Source organism: Daucus carota, chromosome 8, assembly GCF_001625215.2.
Source record: "Daucus carota subsp. sativus chromosome 8, DH1 v3.0, whole genome shotgun sequence".
Classification (NCBI taxonomy): Eukaryota; Viridiplantae; Streptophyta; class Magnoliopsida; order Apiales; family Apiaceae; genus Daucus; species Daucus carota.
The window spans coordinates 19,113,899-19,135,166 of record NC_030388.2 but is presented as its reverse complement, the minus strand read 5'-3'; the positions used below and the strand labels follow the sequence as shown (position 1 = coordinate 19,135,166).

General features: G+C 41.7%; 1 protein-coding gene across 1 annotated transcript; it reads left to right on the top strand.

The window, feature by feature from the left end:
- Positions 1 to 17,457: 17,457 nt before the first annotated feature.
- On the top strand, positions 17,458 to 20,061 carry LOC108198283 (uncharacterized). Its single transcript, XM_017366044.1, has one exon. The coding sequence runs from the start codon at positions 17,458 to 17,460 to the stop codon at positions 20,059 to 20,061; it is 2,604 nt and encodes an 867-aa protein (XP_017221533.1).
- Positions 20,062 to 21,268: the final 1,207 nt, after the last annotated feature.

The following is a 21,268-nucleotide window of genomic DNA, read 5'->3' as shown; positions in this document are numbered from 1 at the left end:
AGGAGAGGACGCAGATGTTTCAGGCGCCCTACACCTCGAATGTTGGAATATGGAGATGCAACTCCCAGTGCTAACCCTCCGCAGGGAACAACCGTCAATCAAGGGGCTCACGGCACTCAGGGCGCGCCCTTGACTGTGGCCATACCAATAACCCAGCCAGAAGGGTCGAGGCAAGGGGTAGGAAATCAAAGCACAAATGCCCGACCGTTGGCCGAGAGACTGGGGATCACACAAGACAGCCTAGCCATGATCGTACACTTGGCTGAAGAGGAACAAAGAGGACGCCAGGGGACCCAAGGCGCGCCCTCGGAGCAAAGACGTGACACGGGTGCTGGCAGAACCTACCGGGGAGTAAGGGGGAGAGGCAGAAACCATACGTCGGTCGGAAGAGGAGGCCGCGGACCACCCATAATTGAATACCTCCCGTCACAGAGCGAGTCTAGCCAGCAGACACCAAACCAACAAGACCAGAGAAGGTCACGCCCTCCCAATGGCCACACGGGCGCGACCCTTCAAGCCAATCTTCAACAAACTACACCTAATGGACAAACGGGCGTGACCATTCAAACCACTCCTCAAGATCATACGGGCGCGACTCCCCAAGCCAATCTTCCGCAGACTATCCCTATTATCACTAATCCTCATCAAGCCACTCCCATCATGACCAACCAACAAGCCACTGCAACCCAACCACAACAGACGCCCCCGGGTACACAGACGACCCTTGCTACGGTTGTCATTCAGACCCACGGAAGCAATGTCAACACAGTGGCCGCGCCTATCACTACCCTGGCTAATAACGCCAGCACATTGGTCACACCCATTACTACCCAAACGACCACGCAAACTATCCCTGAACTCGGAGCCATCAATGGAGAAGACCTGAAGAAATTACTTGCCCTCCTACAAGCCGGACATTCCACCGCAGTACCAAACATCCCTTCGCTGTTCACTGCTGCAGTTCGTGACGCCCAGCTTCCAACAGGATTCAGGCACGTGAACGCAGACCTTCGCTACCATGGTAATTCGGACCCCCGAGAGTTTCTAATCAAATTCAACATTGAGATGGACTTATATCAGATCCCGGACCTCGTCAGGTGTAGGTTCCTCGCGGCAAGTCTAAGGGAAAGCGCCCAACAATGGTTTCAGAAATTAGGGGAAGGTGTGATCTCTTCTTGGGTAGACATGCAGCGAATGTTCATGACGCAGTTTCAGGCCGCGACCAAATACGCTCCACTGGTCACCACCTTGGCTAACGTCAAGTAGCGCGATAACGAGTCCCTGACCGCATATTTCAAGAGATTCAACCAGGAGTCTATGGGAGTTACGGGGGCGTCGGACGAGACCTTGAAGAATTTCCTTATCGCTGGCTTGAAGGTCGGTACTGACTTCTGGAAACATCTCCAAGGGAAAGACCCGTCTAACCTGTCAGAGCTATACGCAGCAGTTGAGTCCTTCAAAAAGGTAGAGCAATCACTCGCTGAAAATCAAAAAGAAATTGCTAAGTCAAGAGGTAAGAGAAAGGACTATACACCTAGTCCAGAACCAAAAGGACGCGGTCGTTCCTCAGCGAGGATACACATGGCAAGCGATAGAAGAAATTGGAGTCCCCCGAGACAACCGAACACATACACCCCTCTCGTGGCGTCAACCGAGCACATCTATGCAGTAAGCAAGGATAAGGCCCCTTTTCGAAAGCCGCAGCCTATTCCCTATAACGTTGCCAGAGACAAGAAGAAGTATTGCGACTTCCACGAATCAGCCGGGCACAACACCGCGGATTATAGGCACCTTAAAGAAGAAATCGAGGAGCTACTCAGGGCAGGCTACTTGACGGAATGGGTAAAGAAATACAGAATGGACCACCCGCCAGAAAGGCGCGCCCGAGGAAGGTCACCAGAAGGCAAGGATGACGAGAAACAGAACGATACCCAGTTTGTGAGGGAGGTCAGCATTAGGAGCATATTTGGAGGCCCCTACATAGGGGGGTAGTCGAAAAGCGATGGAGAGATACGCCAAGGAGGCAAAGGACTACCGCCTTACTAATGTGAATCATCTGTCAGTCAGGGCCCCGAGGGTGTTCAAAGGGGAGACTATGGATATCACTTTCACAGAGGACGACGCTAGATGGGTACACCACCCCCACAACGATGCCCTAGTGGTCGCCATGCGCATCGCCACCATGAACGTTCATCGAGTATTCGTGGATAATGGGAGTTCGGTTAACATCCTCTACTACGATACCTACAAGAAGATGGGACTACCAGACAAGGACATGACGGCGGAGAATCTTTACATATATGGCTTTGGAGGAGAGGCCATTAAAGCCAAGGGAACCATCCGTTTACCTGTGACCCTAGGAGAAGCTCCACGAGTAGCCACTCAGATATCTGAATTCGTAATCATCGACCACCCGTCAGCACACAACGCACTAATGGGACGCCCCCTCTTGAAGGACATGAGGATAGTCACCTCCATCTATCATCTCACTTTAAAGTTCCCCAAGTTGGATGTGTGAAGGGGTCTCAGTATGAGTCTCGCGATTGCTACGGCCGATCCCTCAAAAATTTTCAAGATAGAAGAGGGATACCACCCCATGAAGAGCTCCATTCAGTCCACACTATCTATTTTGTTCAATATCTGGAGAGTGACACCGAGGGTGAAAGGCATATGTTAAGCCTATTTGTATTTAAGAGTATCAACTCAACTCTGATAAGAAAGAAAGTAAATTAGCAAGCACTATTGAAGGAATCCGTACGAAGAACGTCAAGTGATTTATTAAAATCATATGTCTGAAGAATTTCAGGATGCTGCTGCACACCACTGAAAGAAGTTCATTAATATGTTCAAGCCTCAGTGTACAAATAATTTTTTGTAGCACATCCAGAAGTCCAGAAGGTATAAAGTTTTAATACTTTATTTATTCAGAAGATTCCAAACTATTTCTACTTATGAAGATGAACTACGAAGACAAAGACTCGACGATCAAGCCACTTCTCAAATGTTTAATTGATAAGGAATATTTGATTCAGCTAGATACAGATGAACCAGACAGTACATTTGTGTGTCAGCTACTCCGATTAAGTATTCTGCATCAACAATAGGTGGTCGTTCAATCAAGACAAAGAATCATATCTTTTAAAGGAAGTCAGAAGACCTGCTGCTGAAGGCTGTGCTCAATATAATTATTCTTTTAATTTATTCACATCTCAAAATAATTATATAAGTTATGTAATTTATTTATTAAATTGATTCACACTTGAATTAATTTAATTTATGAATTTATATGACTAATATAATTAAGTGAATAATTATTGAATTAATTATATTAAAGAAAATCAATTTATATTGATTTTGGGCACGGTATGACAATCATATGGATTGTCATACCGCCCCTGGAAGGTTCTGTTTTCAGTTGGCATGACAATGTATTGTTATGTCATACCGAATTGTATTGGCATGACAATGACTTGTTATGTCATACCGAATTTGTATTGGAATGACAATGACTTGCATTGTCATACCGAAATTGTCTTAGCATGACAATGTGATGGTATGTCATACCGAAGTAAAGTGGTATGACATTACCTTACATTGTCATACTGAATCAAACTTAACCTCCAAGTCTTATGTCATGCTATGGATTGTCATACCGAAAATTGCAGCATGACAATGTCCTGATATGTCATACCGATTTCTATTTTCAGCATGACATTAGCTCACATTGTCATACTGATTTCATTTCAGCATGACATTAGCTCACATTGTCATACTGATCTTTGTAGCATGGTCATACCAACTTTGTCATACAAGTTCAAGGTGTTGCCTATAAATATGGCTTCAACCTCTTCATTTGTTGTTATTCATTGCCTTGTAAACTTTCAAGTTGTTTGTAACTTGCTATTCGTTAAATCCACAGTTTCCTGTGCTTTGATCATTCGGTTGTTTTAATCACTAAAATAGAATACATCCTGTCGAATTTATTCTACGAATTTTAGTGGACATTAAAACGAACCTTATTAATTATATAACGACTTAAAACATTGTTATATTAATTAATTAAAATCTGATTAACAAGTTTAATTCAGTTCAGATTATTCCGCCGCGATTATTTTGTGACGATTGTATTCAACCCCCCCCCCCCTTCTACAATCGTATCTGGACCTAACAATTGGCATCAGAGCGGTTGATACCATTTTTCCGTATCAGATCCTATACACACTCTGTAACGTCCAAATATTTTTTATTCGAATTAATTTTATTCCAAAAATTAATTTTGATTTAAAATATTTTTCTTTCAAAAATCCTAATCTCATCCAAACACTATTCACTTCAAATCCTTAAACATGAGTACACAAAAGATCAGTAGCATCAAAATCCCACCGTTCAGCCAGGAACACTTTGGCCTATGGAAGAGGCACATGTTCCTATTCCTCCGCACTGCGAACAGAAAATACATCGGGATTTTGGATAAAGGTGTTACTACTCCGATGAAGGTCATATTAGCACACGAAGAGGATGGTGTGTTGATACCTCATCAGGTCATTCCGAAAGAACTTTCTGAGTACACCGATGAAGAGAGTGATCAGATGAACTTAGATGATGCTCTTCAACTAATCTTGGTTGAATCTCTAAATCCAGTGATGTACAATGCTGTTGTAAATTGTACGAACGCCAAGCAAATCTGGGATACATTAGAGATTATCAATGAAGGCTCAGAGGAAGTTAGGGAAAACAAGAAAGAGATACTGATGGCTCAGTATGAACAGTTTGGTTCCCATCCCGGTGAAGGGATTTCAGAAGTATTTATCAGACTTAATAATTTGATAAATAATTTAAATCTGAATGGGAAATTCTACGACAAGAAAGAGGTCAACATGAAGTTTCTCTTAACCCTTCCTGAACATCTGGAACACAGAATCACTGCCATCAGGGAAAGCAGAGATCTGAATGAGATTTCTCTGGAAAGACTCTACGGAGTTTTGAAAACTTATGAACTGGAGCAAGTTCAGAGTAAACAGAGATATGGCTGGGGTAAAACACAGAACCAGTCAAGAGCTCTAGTTGTTGAGTCACCGGTGCTGGAAGAAAAGAAGGATGTTGTTGCTCCTTCTAAAACCACTCAGGAATTTGTTGTACCTGAGATGGGTCAGACTGCTTCTTCCAGTGGTGACGAAGAGTTCTATACAATGGAAGAGCTGGAACAGTTAGAAGATCAATCTCTATCACTGTTTGCCAAGAAGTTTGGAAACATGAGATTTCGGAAGAACCCTTCCTATAAATACAAACCTACTGTTAGTAAGTTTCAGAAGGGAGGCTATTCATCTTCTACAAGCAAAGGAGGATACAAGACTGGGATGGTGGACAGAAGCAAGTTCAAATGCTTCAATTGTGGTGAACCTGGACACTTTGCAACTGAATGCAAACAGCCCAAGGTTCAAGGAAAAAGAAAAGATTCGTATGATGAGCTGAAGCAGAAGTATGATGCACTGGTTAGAAAGCATCATGGTACCTCTGGAAGTCAAAGCTTCAAGAGCAAATCATATCTAGCAGAAGGGAAAAGCTGGGATGATACAGACAGTGATGAAGAAGAGCAGATTGGGAATGTTGCTCTCATGGCTAATGCTGGATCATCTTCACCTCCTCCTGCTGGAAGCTTTCTGGTAGATCCTACATGCCCTAAACTTTTTATGCAATTAGGACTCGAAAGAGATGATGCTATTAAAAGGTTGAAAGCTGCCAATCTTAAAATTGATACTTTAGTCTTAGATATTCATGCTTATAAAATGAATGAGATGAAAGTATTAAAACCTAAAATAGAACAATTGACTATGGACTTAGGATTACAATGTGCTAAAGTCAAAGTTCTAGAGAAAGGTGAGATTGCTTTAAGACTTCAGCTAGACGAAGAGAAAGTGAAGTGTAAAGCCTTTAAGGATGCCTCCTTGATAGTCAAAGAACTTAATGATAAACAAGAGATCAAGAGAACTGTTGGAATAGGCTTTGACTATAACAAATCTGTAGGTAAGGCTAGCAACATTACTCCTTTTAAGAAGAGTGCTGAAGAGAGAGGGATTCCTTTTATTTTGAAAGATTCCCTTAAACCTTTGTTTAAAACCTCTGAAGCTGAACCTCTTTTAGAGACTCCTGTTGTCATTAGATATGAACTAAAACAGGAAGACCTTAAAATAAAAGAGAGTAATGAGATGAGAGATGAGAGTTTGACAAACCTCAAACCAATCAAAGTGAAAGGCAATGTTAGGTTGCTTAAAGCTGGTTTAGGTGTCAACTCTGAGAGAACTAAATTCAACAAGCCTAATAATTTTGTGAATAGTAAGAACAAGAACAATAGATGTCATTCTACTGAGAACTTTAAATCTGATAATAAGGTTAGAGTAGAATCTATTGATGTTCCTACTACTATGACTGATACTCCGGTTGTTCCTGCCTTTGATGCATGTCATAAATACTGTGGTGTTGATAATTGTATGACTTGTGCTTTCAATTTGATGTCTGCATATTTTAAAAATTTGCATGCTAAAAATGAAAACACATCACCTAGACAACACACAAACAACAAGCATGCTAGATCAAAGACTGCTAGTCCTTCTCACAAGAGAAAGGAGACTTATGTTCCAAAGCCTAAAACCAAGGTTTATAAGGCTGTTGTTATGGAAGTAAGTTCAGTCAAATCTGAACCAAATATCAGTCCAAGGGGCTCTGTTGTTACACCTGATAGAAATCAGTTCTTTAAGTTTGCTGGACCCAATCAAGTGTGGGTCCCAAAGAATGTTTAATCAAGTATGTCTTTTGTAGGGTGTCAGTGGAATTGTTCGTGTTACCTGGGTGCTTGACAGTGGAGCGTCAATGCACATGACTGGCAATAAATCCCTGCTGGAGGACATAAGAGAAGGAGCTGGCCCTACAGTCAGTTTTGCTGATAATAGCAAAGGTCGTACTGTGGGATATGGCAAGTACAAGATTGGAAGGATCATCATAAAAGATATTGCTATAGTTGAAGGACTTCAACATAATCTCCTGAGTGTCAGTCAGTTTTGTGACAAAGGATATTATGTTCATTTTGAAAAGGAGATATGTATCATCAAACATATCAAGGATAAGCGTCCTTCACTATGTGGCATAAGGAAAGGCAATATATTCGTAGCCGATTTATCTTCAGGACCAGGAAACGAAGTTCACTGTTTCTACGCCAAAGCGTCTGCTGAAGATAGTTGGTTATGGCATAAGAAGCTCTCACATCTTAACTTTAAAACCATGAACTCTCTAGTCAAGAGAGATCTAGTGAGAGGGTTGCCTTCCCTGGAATTCTCAACTGATGATCTTTGTGAAGCTTGTCAGAAAGGAAAAGCGAAGAGAGCATCTCACAAAGGCAAAACCATCAATACCATTACAGATCCACTTCATCTGTTGCATATGGATCTGTTTGGCCCCGTGAATGTTGCATCTATTGATGGAGGAAGATATGCCTTAGTTATTGTAGATGACTTCTCAAAATTTACTTGGGTTTACTTCCTGGCTTCTAAGGATGAAACCCCTTTGACAGTGATTGATCATATAAAGTTAGTTGAATTGGAAAAAGGTGTGCCAGTCAAAGCTGTAAGGTCAGACAATGGCACAGAGTTCAAGAATCAAACTCTAATCAACTTTTACTCTGAAAAGGGTATTAGAAGGCAGTATTCAGCACCAAGGACTCCTCAGCAGAATGGAGTCGTCGAAAGAAAGAATCGTACACTGATCGAAGCTGCAAGGACTATGATTGCTGAATCAAAGCTTCCATTGTACTTTTGGGCTGAAGCTGTGTCTACTGCCTGCTATACCCAAAATAGAACTTTGATCAACAAGGATCATATGAAAACTCCATTTCATCTGTATAACAACAAGAAGCCCTATGTCAAACATCTTCATGTCTTTGGAGCCAAGTGTTATGTTCTCAAGGATGGTGAAGAGAACTTGAACAAGTTTGAGCCAAAGGCATCTGAAGCAATTTTTGTTGGTTATACAAATAATGCTTATAGAGTTTTTGTAATTGATACTCTGTCAGTGAAAGTTAGTGTCAATGTAACATTTGATGACACTAAACTACCAAGTTTACAATCTGCTGATCCATCTGAATCTCTGAAGTTTGACAACTATCCAGATTCTGATTCAGATGATGATGTGCCACCTGAGGTTGCAACAGGTGATGACAACAATGATAATGATCCAGGCAATGGTGGAGTAAATGGCAATAATGCTGGAGATTCCACTAATGCTAGTGGTGGATCATCAAGTCAACCTGGCAACAGCTCAGGGGGAGCTGGTGGATCAACTAGTCATACACATCAGCCTAATGATGATACTGCTGAATCATCAAGGACACAACTTCCAAGGGAAAGGATTTGGAGCAGAGATCATCCCTTTGATCTGATTATCGGTGATCCTGATGTTGGTGTAAGGACTAGAAGTGCTACGACAAATGAATGTCTATTCTCTGGTTTTCTTTCACAATTAGAACCAAAGAAAATAGACGAAGCACTTGCTGATCCTGATTGGGTTCTTGCCATGCAAGAGGAACTCAATCAATTTGAGAGACAAGAAGTCTGGGCCCTAGTTCCAAGACCTAAAGGAAAGTCTACAATTGGATCTAGATGGGTCTTCCGTAACAAGTTAGATGGTGATGGCATTGTTGTAAGAAACAAAGCCAGACTGGTTGCAAAAGGTTATTCTCAAGAAGAAGGAATTGATTATGATGAAACCTATGCTCCAGTTGCTCGTCTTGAAGCCATCAGAATATTTCTTGCATTTGCTGCACACTCCAACTTCAGAGTTTATCAAATGGATGTGAAAAGTGCATTTCTGAATGGAAAGCTAGAAGAAGAAGTATATCTGGAACAGCCCCCTGGCTTTGAGAATCCAGAATTTGCTGATTTTGTGTACTTCCTATTCAAAGCTGTCTATGGGCTTAAGCAATCACCAAGGACATGGTATGACACCCTCTCTGAATTTTTAATTGAAAATAAATTTACTAGAGGTGTCATAGACAAAACTCTCTTTTACAAATTGCATGATAATGATATGATATTTGTTCAAATATATGTTGATGATATTATATTTGGTTCTACTAACGATAACTTGTGCAAGAGATTTGCTAAGTTAATGCAGAGTAATTATGAGATGAGTATGATGGGTGAACTATCCTACTTCCTTGGTCTTCAAGTAAGCCAAAAGGAAGATGGTATATTCATTTGCCAGTCAAAGTATGTAAGAGATCTTCTAAGGAAGTACAATCTAGAAGACTCTTCTCCGGCAAAGACACCCATGGCCACTGCCACAAAGCTTGACCAGGATAAATCTGGTAAGAAAGTTGATATCACAAGCTATCGAGGTATGATTGGCTCATTACTTTATCTTACTGCAAGTAGACCAGATATCATGTTTGCAACATGTTTATGTGCTAGGTTTCAAGCTGATCCTAAGGAATCACATCTTATAGCCGTCAAAAGAATCTTTAGATATCTTAAGGGTACACCTGGTTTAGGTATTTGGTACCCTAAGAATACTGGTTTTGACTTAACCGGCTATACAGATTCTGATTATGCAGGTTGCAGGATTGATAGAAAGAGTACGTCTGGAAGCTGTCAATTTCTAGGACGTCGGTTGGTTTCCTGGTACAGCAAGAAGCAACACTCTGTGTCCACTTCTACTGCTGAAGCTGAGTACATTGCGGCTGGCAGTTGCTGTGCTCAGATTCTCTGGATCAGGAATCAATTAAATGATTATGGTATTTCTGTTGACAAAATTCCTATATTTTGTGACAACACCAGTGCCATAGCCATTTCAAACAATCCAGTGCAACACTCCAGAACCAAGCACATAGATATCAGGTATCATTTCATTCGAGAACATGTCATGAATGGTACTGTGGTGTTACATTTCGTACCCACAGCTGATCAGATTGCTGACATCTTCACTAAACCACTTGATGAATCCACTTTCTCTAAGTTGGTTTGTGAGCTAGGGATGTTAAATATGCCATGATTCTCTTTGTAAATTTTATATATTTGTTTTATATATTATTATATATTATTGTGAATTTTCTGAGTAATTATGTATGTTCATATATGTTACTGTTAATTTTCTAAGTGCTACATACTCCCCTGTATTATTTTTTCAAGCGTTTAGATAATTATTTGTGTCTATTTTGTATTTTTCAAAATTAATTAAGCATAAATATTAGTTTTTAAGTTAATTCATTTTAATGAATTAAAGTTAAATTCATAAATATTTATATTTAATTAAAGTTGATTGTTACAAAATATTTGTGTAATATATTATATATTATTTGTATTAGGTTTTTGATTTAATGTGTAAAAGGTTTTATTGCAAAAGATAATCAAAAATCATATTATTTATATACTTTTTTGTTTTTAATGTTAATTAATTCGGCATGACAATCTAAAAGATTGTCATACCGAGTTTGTTCTACTGATTTCAGTTTGCACAGTATGACAATGTGAAGTTTGTCATACAAGCTTCAATTAACCTCGGCATGACAATTACTATAATTGTCATACCGAAGTTTTGAACCCGTATGACATATCAACATTGTCATACTGACCCTTCACTCTTCTGCCACTCAAAATCTCGGTATGACATATCCCGAGTTTGTCATACCGAAGTTTTAAATTCGTATGACATATACAGGCTTTGTCATACTAGCCACTTCATCTTCTACAGTCGATACACACACATACACGCACCTTTTCCGATCGGTTTTCAAGTTTCTTGCCATAAAACTTGCTGGTTACTCAATTTCAAGCACGATTTTGCTTGCTGGTTACTAATTTATCGATTTCTAAGCCGTTACTCTACCCGTTTTTGCACTGATTTCACCGAGTTTGACCGAGTCACTGAGTTTGCCCGAGTTGCCCCGTTTCTGACCGAGTTTGATCGATTTTGTACCGATTCCGTGACCCTGTGACCGTGCATTATCCGTATTAATCGATTTACACTTGTTTGGATTCGACTGAGTTTGAAACCCTAACATTGAGTTCGATTTTTGGGGATTTTTGATAAAGTTAAGGGCTCTTTTTGGCTAAGTGAAGCATTTTAAGACTTAGTTGGATATTGTGGATTTAAATTGGCTATTCACAATTTAATTAATTTTTAATTCGAGTTTAATCAATTAATTCGAATTATTAATTAATTGGTTAATTGTTATTTAATTATTAATTGAAATTTACGAGAAATTTGAGAATTCACATTTTATTTGAAAAATTCTCGTTTAATTCAATTTTTAATTATAAAATGGCCGGCCAATTTGTGATCGGGGAGACAAACTACAATGGGTACTTAGACCCTGATATCAGTTTAGTGAGATTCCGACCGTGGGTGAGATTCCTGAATAATCAAAGTTTAGTCAGCACGGCGATCACCGCTCATGCTGATTTACAGATTCGACCACTCCAGGACTTTTACTCTTCGGCCATCAACACTACTTTGCTGGAGAGCTTCCGAGTCTCGGGAAATATTGGTGCTGGACGAAGTATCACTATTTCCGTGGATGATGTAAATAGGATTCTTGGATTTCCACGAGACAACTTTGCTGAGATTCCTACAGATGCTGAGATTGTCCAGTTCTTTCAGACCATTAACTATCAAGGAGAGATTCATCTGCCGAGAATGCTGAAAGGTAATCTTAAACCAGAGTGGGACTTGTTCTTCGACACGCTGGCAAAAGTCTTTTCACCAACTACTCGAAGCAACTACAACATCATATCTTCCCTTCTTCAGATCATTGGGTTCTGTATTGTTCACAATCGACGAATCAACTTTGGCAAGTTGCTTCTTCAGTCGATTTTAAAGAAGTTGGGACCACTCAGCAGCCGATCAGTGGCACAGAATGCCAAAGTGATATGCTTTTACCCTCGGTTCTTGATGCTCTTTCTGAATGACAAGATGACAGACGCGGAGAAGAATTCATACTTCAATTCTCCAATTGCACCAACTCCGCGTGCCTGTACAAAACTGATGAAATCTCTGACCAACAAGAGAAAGCATGAAAATGTACCCCTGGTCATAACTCCATACTTGTTTGAACAGTTCAACGCTCAACAACAACTGCATCCGTTTCAAGTGGCTCAGGAACAGCAACAGCAACAACCTCAACCACAACCAGAACACCAACAACCTGAACCCCACCAATCACCTCATCAATCTCCACATCAGTCACCACAACAATCACCACATCATTCCCCTCTGCATCAAACTCACACAGTTGAAGACGAACGTCAGGAATACAACTTCTTCGAAACCCAACCGTCTTCATCTGAACCACTACCACAACAACAACACACCCACTTTTACCCTCAAACACAATCAACCTCACAACCACTACCTGCTGACTCTACCTCAAATCCAGAGTTACAGTCCTTTCGTCAGGACCTACAGGTAGCTCAGGTACTTTCTAACTTATCATCAAATTTTAATGTTGATACGTCAGATTATGGTTGTGATTTTGTTTGTGACCTTGATTTTGTTTTCCAGCCTACCAGCAATGAACCTGACAACACACAGGTTCATAACCTAGCTGAAGATTCTCTTCAACAAATATTTGTTTCTCCAAACACATCAACCAACACTTCAACTCAACCTATTCGTAAGATTGCCAGAAAGAGGAGTACAAGCAGTTTGTCGAGTCAACCCGCAGCTCTGTCTTCAATAAAGAAGCCAAGGTTGGAAGCCCTGGAGACATCTGCAGCCTCATCCTTGCCTTCCCAAAAAGGCTTGGACTTGGAACAGGCAATGAAACAGTCTCTGGACTCATTCTCTCAACAGAATGATGCCATTGAAGTTGACCGTCCTGCCACGGTACCCTGTACAGAGTCAAGCACTGCGCTAGCACTCACGCTAGTGCAAGACCAAACAGATACACAGGTTACTATTTTTACTGATTGCACAGACTTTCAAAATCCAATTAGTATGTATGAAAACTTTACTGATCGCACTTTCTTTGATGATCAGGAGGAACTTGGCAGCTTGCAAGTAAATCTGCCCTCGCAGGCATTCGGAGGACAATTTGTTCCTCCACTACCTTTGAACCCATCTCAGGGGACATTGGTAGTTTACACAGGTACAGCTGGAAGAGTGAATTCTATGAGTGAAGAAAGGCAAACACCGAGCGATACACATGCACGTGAGGCTAGTGAAACAGCTTTGAGTGTACGTGAGGTGAGTGCACACACTAACCCGGCTCTGTTTGAGGAACAAATGTCTAAACTTAGAGCTGAATTAGCCCAAATGATTGCTGAAAATGAGAGGCTAAAGGGTGCACAGTTGGTGACCCTAGAGAAGAAAGCTGATGAAAGGCCATCCAGTTCTTCCAGGGATGAGCTTAAAGGAGAAATTCATGAGTTGACTGTCGAGATGAGATCTAATCATGCACTGTATATGTCAAAGTTTGATGATATCGACAGGAAACTGGATCAACTCCTCAGAAACTCAAAGTCAGATACTGATACCTCCAGAGAGGATCCCTCAACTAAGGGGGAGAATAGAAGACATAGAGGAGGAGATGGAGACAAAGGTGACAGGGGCAATAGTTCGAATCAAAGTAACAAAGGGAATACTTCTGAATCTGCTCCTGATAATTCTGGAAAGTCTAAAGGCAAAGAGCCGGCACATCAATCTGAGAATGTCTTTAATTCTGATAACTATGATGATTTTCCACAAGACATGGATGATGATGACGTCTTCGATGCTACCTATCGTCAAGCAGAGGAAGAAGGCAAATTTGAGGAGAGCTATCTGTTTCAGGATGAAGAACCTGTTGACCCTGAACATGAAGAGAATGTCCGGAAGTTTAAAGCTGAGAATGAAGCTAGGAAGCGTAAGCTTCGTGATTACCAGAAACTTCTAGAGGACAAGTTGATAACTGAAGAGCAAATCAAGATAGAGAAGCAGAAAATCTATGATGCTGCGTGCAAGCAGAAGAATCTTGATATAAGAAGGAAAGAAGGAAAAAGCTGGGACATTGCAAGAAGAATCTTTAATGGACCTCAAAGGGAGCCTTTCGACGACAACAAGTTCTTATCTCTGATCTATGATCTTAGAGAGGTAAACTCTGACGAGGATGTCTTTATGCATGCCTTTGCTTTGGAATTGGATTATGTAACTGTGGGGGTCAACAATTTGTTAGAGCAATGGGAGCTAATTGTCTATACACAGAGGAATGGTTCTTTCAGACTATCTGTCGAATCTCTGAAATCATTCTCTGTATCTGAGCTCTGGGTACTTCGAAACAAGGTTAGGCGAAGCTCCAACCTGAATGAACTTCTTCGTGACAAACTGCTGGAACAAGCTGTATTCAACAGTCCTCAGGTTGTCAGGAATCCTTACTGTGTTAAGTTCGTTCACAAGGAGATCTTCAGCACTGTCTATCTCAACGAAGATGCCTTGTCAAAGTATCCAACTAAACAACTTGCTCTTACCTCCACTCTTTTAAGAACCAAGGGCTTTGCTTCTAAAGCTAAGTCTGATGCTGATGATGTGATTCTTGCTTATTGCACTCGAAAGAACGTTGCTCAATACTTTCGAAAGATGAAACATGTTACAAAATCTCAGCCATCAGACTTCCGCGAAGACCCTGTGGATTTGGAAGTGCTACATCAACTGGCCCTGGCACGAGAACGTAAGAAGCGTGGTGAGTCCACTAAATCAGAAGTGCCATCCAGAGAAGAACCGTCAACTCCTGTCCTTCACTGTTCAGATGTCGAAGAAGGAGAAGTTGATCTTTAGATTTGTTAAGGAATTTGTAATATATGTTCAGTAAGAACATCCTTATGTAATCTAATGTACTTGTTTGAATTCTGGTGAATGTTTAATGAAATACCAGAAACTTTTTGCTATTTACAATTCATGTTTAATCCTTTGTCTTATCAGTTAGTTGAGTTATCCTCTCGATAATTTGCATGTTATATTAACAAACAAATAGGGGGAGATTGAAAGGCATATGTTAAGCCTATTTGTATTTAAGAGTATCAACTCAACTCTGATAAGAAAGAAAGTAAATTAGCAAGCACTATTGAAGGAATCCGTACGAAGAACGTCAAGTGATTTATTAAAATCATATGTCTGAAGAATTTCAGGATGCTGCTGCACACCACTGAAAGAAGTTCATTAATATGTTCAAGCCTCAGTGTACAAATAATTTTTTGTAGCACATCCAGAAGTCCAGAAGGTATAAAGTTTTAATACTTTATTTATTCAGAAGATTCCAAACTATTTCTACTTATGAAGATGAACTACGAAGACAAAGACTCGACGATCAAGCCACTTCTCAAATGTTTAATTGATAAGGAATATTTGATTCAGCTAGATACAGATGAACCAGACAGTACATTTGTGTGTCAGCTACTCCGATTAAGTATTCTGCATCAACAATAGGTGGTCGTTCAATCAAGACAAAGAATCATATCTTTTAAAGGAAGTCAGAAGACCTGCTGCTGAAGGCTGTGCTCAATATAATTATTCTTTTAATTTATTCACATCTCAAAATAATTATATAAGTTATGTAATTTATTTATTAAATTGATTCACACTTGAATTAATTTAATTTATGAATTTATATGACTAATATAATTAAGTGAATAATTATTGAATTAATTATATTAAAGAAAATCAATTTATATTGATTTTGGGCACGGTATGACAATCATATGGATTGTCATACCGCCCCTGGAAGGTTCTGTTTTCAGTTGGCATGACAATGTATTGTTATGTCATACCGAATTGTATTGGCATGACAATGACTTGTTATGTCATACCGAATTTGTATTGGAATGACAATGACTTGCATTGTCATACCGAAATTGTCTTAGCATGACAATGTGATGGTATGTCATACCGAAGTAAAGTGGTATGACATTACCTTACATTGTCATACTGAATCAAACTTAACCTCCAAGTCTTATGTCATGCTATGGATTGTCATACCGAAAATTGCAGCATGACAATGTCCTGATATGTCATACCGATTTCTATTTTCAGCATGACATTAGCTCACATTGTCATACTGATTTCATTTCAGCATGACATTAGCTCACATTGTCATACTGATCTTTGTAGCATGGTCATACCAACTTTGTCATACAAGTTCAAGGTGTTGCCTATAAATATGGCTTCAACCTCTTCATTTGTTGTTATTCATTGCCTTGTAAACTTTCAAGTTGTTTGTAACTTGCTATTCGTTAAATCCACAGTTTCCTGTGCTTTGATCATTCGGTTGTTTTAATCACTAAAATAGAATACATCCTGTCGAATTTATTCTACGAATTTTAGTGGACATTAAAACGAACCTTATTAATTATATAACGACTTAAAACATTGTTATATTAATTAATTAAAATCTGATTAACAAGTTTAATTCAGTTCAGATTATTCCGCCGCGATTATTTTGTGACGATTGTATTCAACCCCCCCCCTTCTACAATCGTATCTGGACCTAACAGAGGGCGCGCCCGTCGTCCCATCACCTGGAGGACGTGTCACTCATGAGGTCGAATTCCCTGTCATCCACGAATCAATGATAGAGGAATGTAAAGAGCAAGTCATGGAGGCAGAGGGCACACCTCCGAAGAAAATCAGGAGGGTAAACGAAGACGAGGTAGTGATGGAATTGGATGAGCCCACACCAGTTGAAGAAACCCCCAAGGACACACCCTCGGGTCACGAGGTATCTCCACCGCAGTTCGACTTTGATCTAGACCCTAGACTACCTATGCCAGTGCAGAACACGGGACCAGCCGAAGACACGGTCGATATACCAGTCACACCAGGGAGCAATGGCAAGATCCTAAAAATACGGTCCAGGTTGAGTCCGGAGGTAAGGAGCGAGTTGACAAAATTCCTGAAAGGCAACCTTGACGTGTTCGCTTGGAGTCATGAGGACATGATTGGGATTGACCCAGCCGTTATGTGCCACCATCTCAACATCGATCCCACCAAAAAAGGTGCTAGGCAGAAGCGCAGACCGATAAGTGGGGAAAGGGCCGAGGCCATCTAGGAGGAAGTTGACCGCGTCCTGAAAGCAGGATTAGTAAAGGAATCATTCTACCCAACATGGTTGGCAAATCCTGTGCTCGTGAAAAAACCCAACGGGAAATGGCGCACCTGCGTAGACTTCACCGACCTCAACAAAGCATGCCCTAAGGACAGTTTCCCACTTCCCAGAATCGATCAATTGGTGGACTCAACAGCTGGCCATGCTCTTCTTAGTTTCATGGACACTATTTCAGGATACAACCAGATACCCATGTATGAGCCTGATCAGGAGCACACCTCTTTCATCACCGACAGAGGTTTATACTGTTACATTGGCATGCCCTTCGTACTCATCAATGCAGGAGCAACCTACCAGAGGTTAGTAAACATGATGTTCAAGGATCAAATCGGAAAAACATGGAGGTGTACGTTGACGACATGTTGGTCAAATCCAAGAAAGCCGACGACCATGTGTCTCACTTGTCAGATATGTTCGAGATCCTAACGAGATATAGGATGAAGCTCAACCCCCAAAAGTGTGTTTTCGGAGTGGAATCAGGAAAATTCCTCGGCTTCACGGTCAACCACAGAGGTATCGAGGCTAACCCCGTGAAGATCAAAGCCTTGTTAGATATGAAGTCCCCGACCAACGTCAAGCAAGTACAAAGCTTGACAGGAAGAATAGCCGCTCTGAACAGGTTTGTGTCAAAGTCCTCAGAAAAATGCAAAGAGTTCTTCAAAGCCATTAAGGGCGCATCCAAGGACTTTGAATGGACGGTAGAATGTGAAGACGCTTTCGTGAAAATCAAGAAACATTTGGGCGAGCCACCTCTCTTAGCCAAACCCCATGAAGGTGAGACACTCGTACTCTACCTAGCCGTCTCAGACTATTCCATTAGCGTCGTGTTAGTAAAGGAAGATGCGGAAGGTCAATCCCCGGTCTACTATGTAAGCAAAAGATTGTTAGACGCAGAGACTCGCTACACGAGTATGGAGAAGTTGGTGTACGCCTTGGTACATGCATCCCGAAAGCTGCGACCTTACTTTCAAGCACACAAGGTAGAGGTCAGGACTGCATACCCCCTTCGGCAAATCATGCATAAACCGAAGGTCACGGGTAGGATGATGAAATGGGCAATCGAGTTAGGACGATTCGACATTGACTACAGGCCAAGAACCGCCATCAAAGGACAGGCATTAGCAGATTTCATTTTGGAATTTCCGGAAGACGGAGAAAACTTCGACCTGTTAATCAAGTATGATCCCGACCTACCACCACAACCGGACGCCCCGAAAGAGGATATCCCCGAGCTATGGTGGATAGTGCACACCGACGGAGCAGTAAACAATGACGGGGCAGGTGCAGGTATAGTGTTGGTAAGCCCCGAGGGACACAGGCTCTTGAATGCAATTCACTTCACCTTCCAACTATCTAATAACGACGCGGAATATGAGGCATTAGTGGGAGGCTTAAAGCTGGCTCTCGAGATGAAGGTCAGACGACTCGTGGTGAAGCTCGACTCAATGTTGGTGGTGGAGCACATAAAAGGGGGGTACCAAGCCAAGGGACCTAAGACAGCTATGTATCTTAAATGCGTCCAAAGGTTGCTAGACCAGTTCGAGGAGGTACAAGTGAATAAGGTACCAAGGGAGTTCAACGGAGACGCCGACGCCTTAGCAAAATTAGGATCGCAGAAAGACGCCGCCCTATTAGGTGTGATTCGACTAGAAGTTCAGGAGGTGCCTAGCATCCCGGAGCTAGACGTCATGGAGGCAGAAGACGGCGTCGAGCGTCAAACATGGATGACACCGATATGGGATTTCATTAAAGAAGGAATATTACCCGAAGATAAGGCTGAAGCTCGGAGGTTAAGATACAAAGCAACAAGGTATGTGGAGTATGATGGCAAACTATATAAGAGGGGTTTCAACCAACCATTACTGAAGTGTATAGATGGTGACGAATGCACCTATGTGTTGAGGGAGGTCCATGAAGGCATATGTGGGAATCACTCGGGAGGCAACTCGTTAGCTATGAAGATTCTGAGGCAAGGGTACTACTGGCCTACCTTAAGGAGTGACGCCTTCGACTTTGCCAGAGCATGTGATAAGTGCCAACGGTTCGCCAACTTTACCCATAACATAGCAACATCCTTGACCAGCATGACCAGTCCTTGGCCTTTTGCCATGTGGGGGATAGACTTGATTGGGGAGCTCCCTAAAGCCAAGGGAGGTGTGAAGTATGCAGTGGTAGCCGTGGATTACTTTACCAAGTGGGCGGAGGCCGCGTCCTTAGCCACCATCACAGCCAAAAAGATTAAAGATTTTGTTTTTAACTCTATTGTGTGTAGGTTCGGAATTCCTTACAAGCTGGTCTCGGACAACGAAAAGCAATTCGACAGCAAGGAGCTGAGAGGCCTTTGCGATGACCTTGGAATTAAGAAGGACTTCGCAGCGGTGTACCATCCTCAGAGCAACAGGCAGACAGAGGCGGTGAACAAAATCATCAAACACACCTTCAAGACAAAGTTAGAGGATAGCAAGGGGAATTGGCCAGAGGAACTCCCAATGGTGCTATGGTCTTACAACACAACTCCTAGAACTACGACTGGGGAGTCACCATTCGTGTTAGCATATGGATGTGAAGCCATGGTTCCCATAGAAGTCGGAGCTGGATCGTTCAGAAGAGACTACTTTGAAAAAGTAGACAACGACGCCAACCAGAGACTATACTTGGACATGATCGAGGAAATCAGAGCTACGTCACAGATTCGGCTAGCCGCTTATCAGCAAAGGACGGCAAAGTACTACAATAATAAAGTGAAGGCCCATCCGTTCCAGGTTGGAGATCTCGTTCTCAGGAAGGTTGTACTCAACAACAGAAACCCTCAACATGGAGTCTTCGGTGCCAACTGGGAAGGCCCTTACAGGGTAAAGGTCATACTATGGAAGGGAACATACAGGTTGGAAGATCTAGAGGGAAAGCCTGTTCCCCGCGACCTTGGAACGCGGAACATCTGAAGAAATACTACCAGTAGCCAAAGGCTGCATAGACTAGCAATGACATCAATGTCATCCCTAGTCTAGGGGAGTAGTAGGGTATATATGCTCTCTCCTAGCTAAAGGTTTTGCTAGTCTTTTTATGTCCTCTTGGGGTTGACAGCTCCTTGGGACGGGTGCGGTTTCGTACTCGAGAGCATTATTTCTAGAGTATTTAGGTATGGGCCAAAGGCCATGTTGTGTTTCAACCATCTGAATAAAGGCCTAGAGCCACTCTATTTTCCACAAAAGGATGTGTTGAATGTTTATTTTCAAGTAAGGCGATTAAAATAACTCCTGAGCCACGCCCTTACTGTTAACACAGGGACATAAGCCCTTAAAATATGCCAAGGCAGATGAAAGGCGCGCCCCCAATAAGACGGAGGCCGCGCCCTCACGAGAACTTACAAGTAGGAGTACAGATTCAAAGTAATAAATATAAAGCTATGGCTTAAAAAACATCTTATTTATGGTACAGCATAAGGGCGCGCCCTTTGTTCAAAGATCACATAATTTAGTGATAAAAGATCAAACGACCAATAAGCAGTTATAGCACAAATGAGCGTTATCACTAATTAAAGATACTAATGGCAAGAGGCCGCGCCCCGAAGGGCCCTTGTGTGTTGAGCATGACATTTATAAGAAATGAACGCCAGAAAGTATCTTCTTCCATGTGATTATAATTGGTTGTAATGATTCAATAACAGCGTAAGCAAAATAGAAACAAAAGGATGTAAATTAAAAGCCGGACGGCGCGCCCCCGGGCAAGTTAAGTAAGTTAAGCAGGATGATTAAAATAAATACAACTTGCGAGGCATCAAATGAGGGCCCGCTCCTCGAAGTATGTTTAGAACAAGTAAGAGAGTTAAGAAGCCTGATTAAGGGAAGCGTCTTCAGAAACATGGTCTTGAGGGCGCGCCTGTTCCTCAGCCGCCTGTCTAATGGAGGCCTCTTTGGCCAGGGTCTCCTCAATCTCAGCCTTCTTAGTGGCAATAAGTTCTGGCTGCTCAGCTTTAAACTCCTCCACCCACTGGGCCATTTCAGAACCGAAGTGAGAAGCCTAGTCGAAGGAGGGCGCGCCGGCCACGAATGTGGCAACATAACTATTGACCCCATCATCGAAGGCCGCGCCCTCGATCTTCGCCTTTTCCGCGGCTGTAAGTGAGGCTTGGTTCTCCTTCAGCTATTG

Coding starts and splice junctions, on each gene's coding strand:
- LOC108198283 (XM_017366044.1), top strand. CDS start 17,458: ATGGAGGTGTACGTTGACGACATGTTGGTCAAATCCAAGAAAGCCGAC.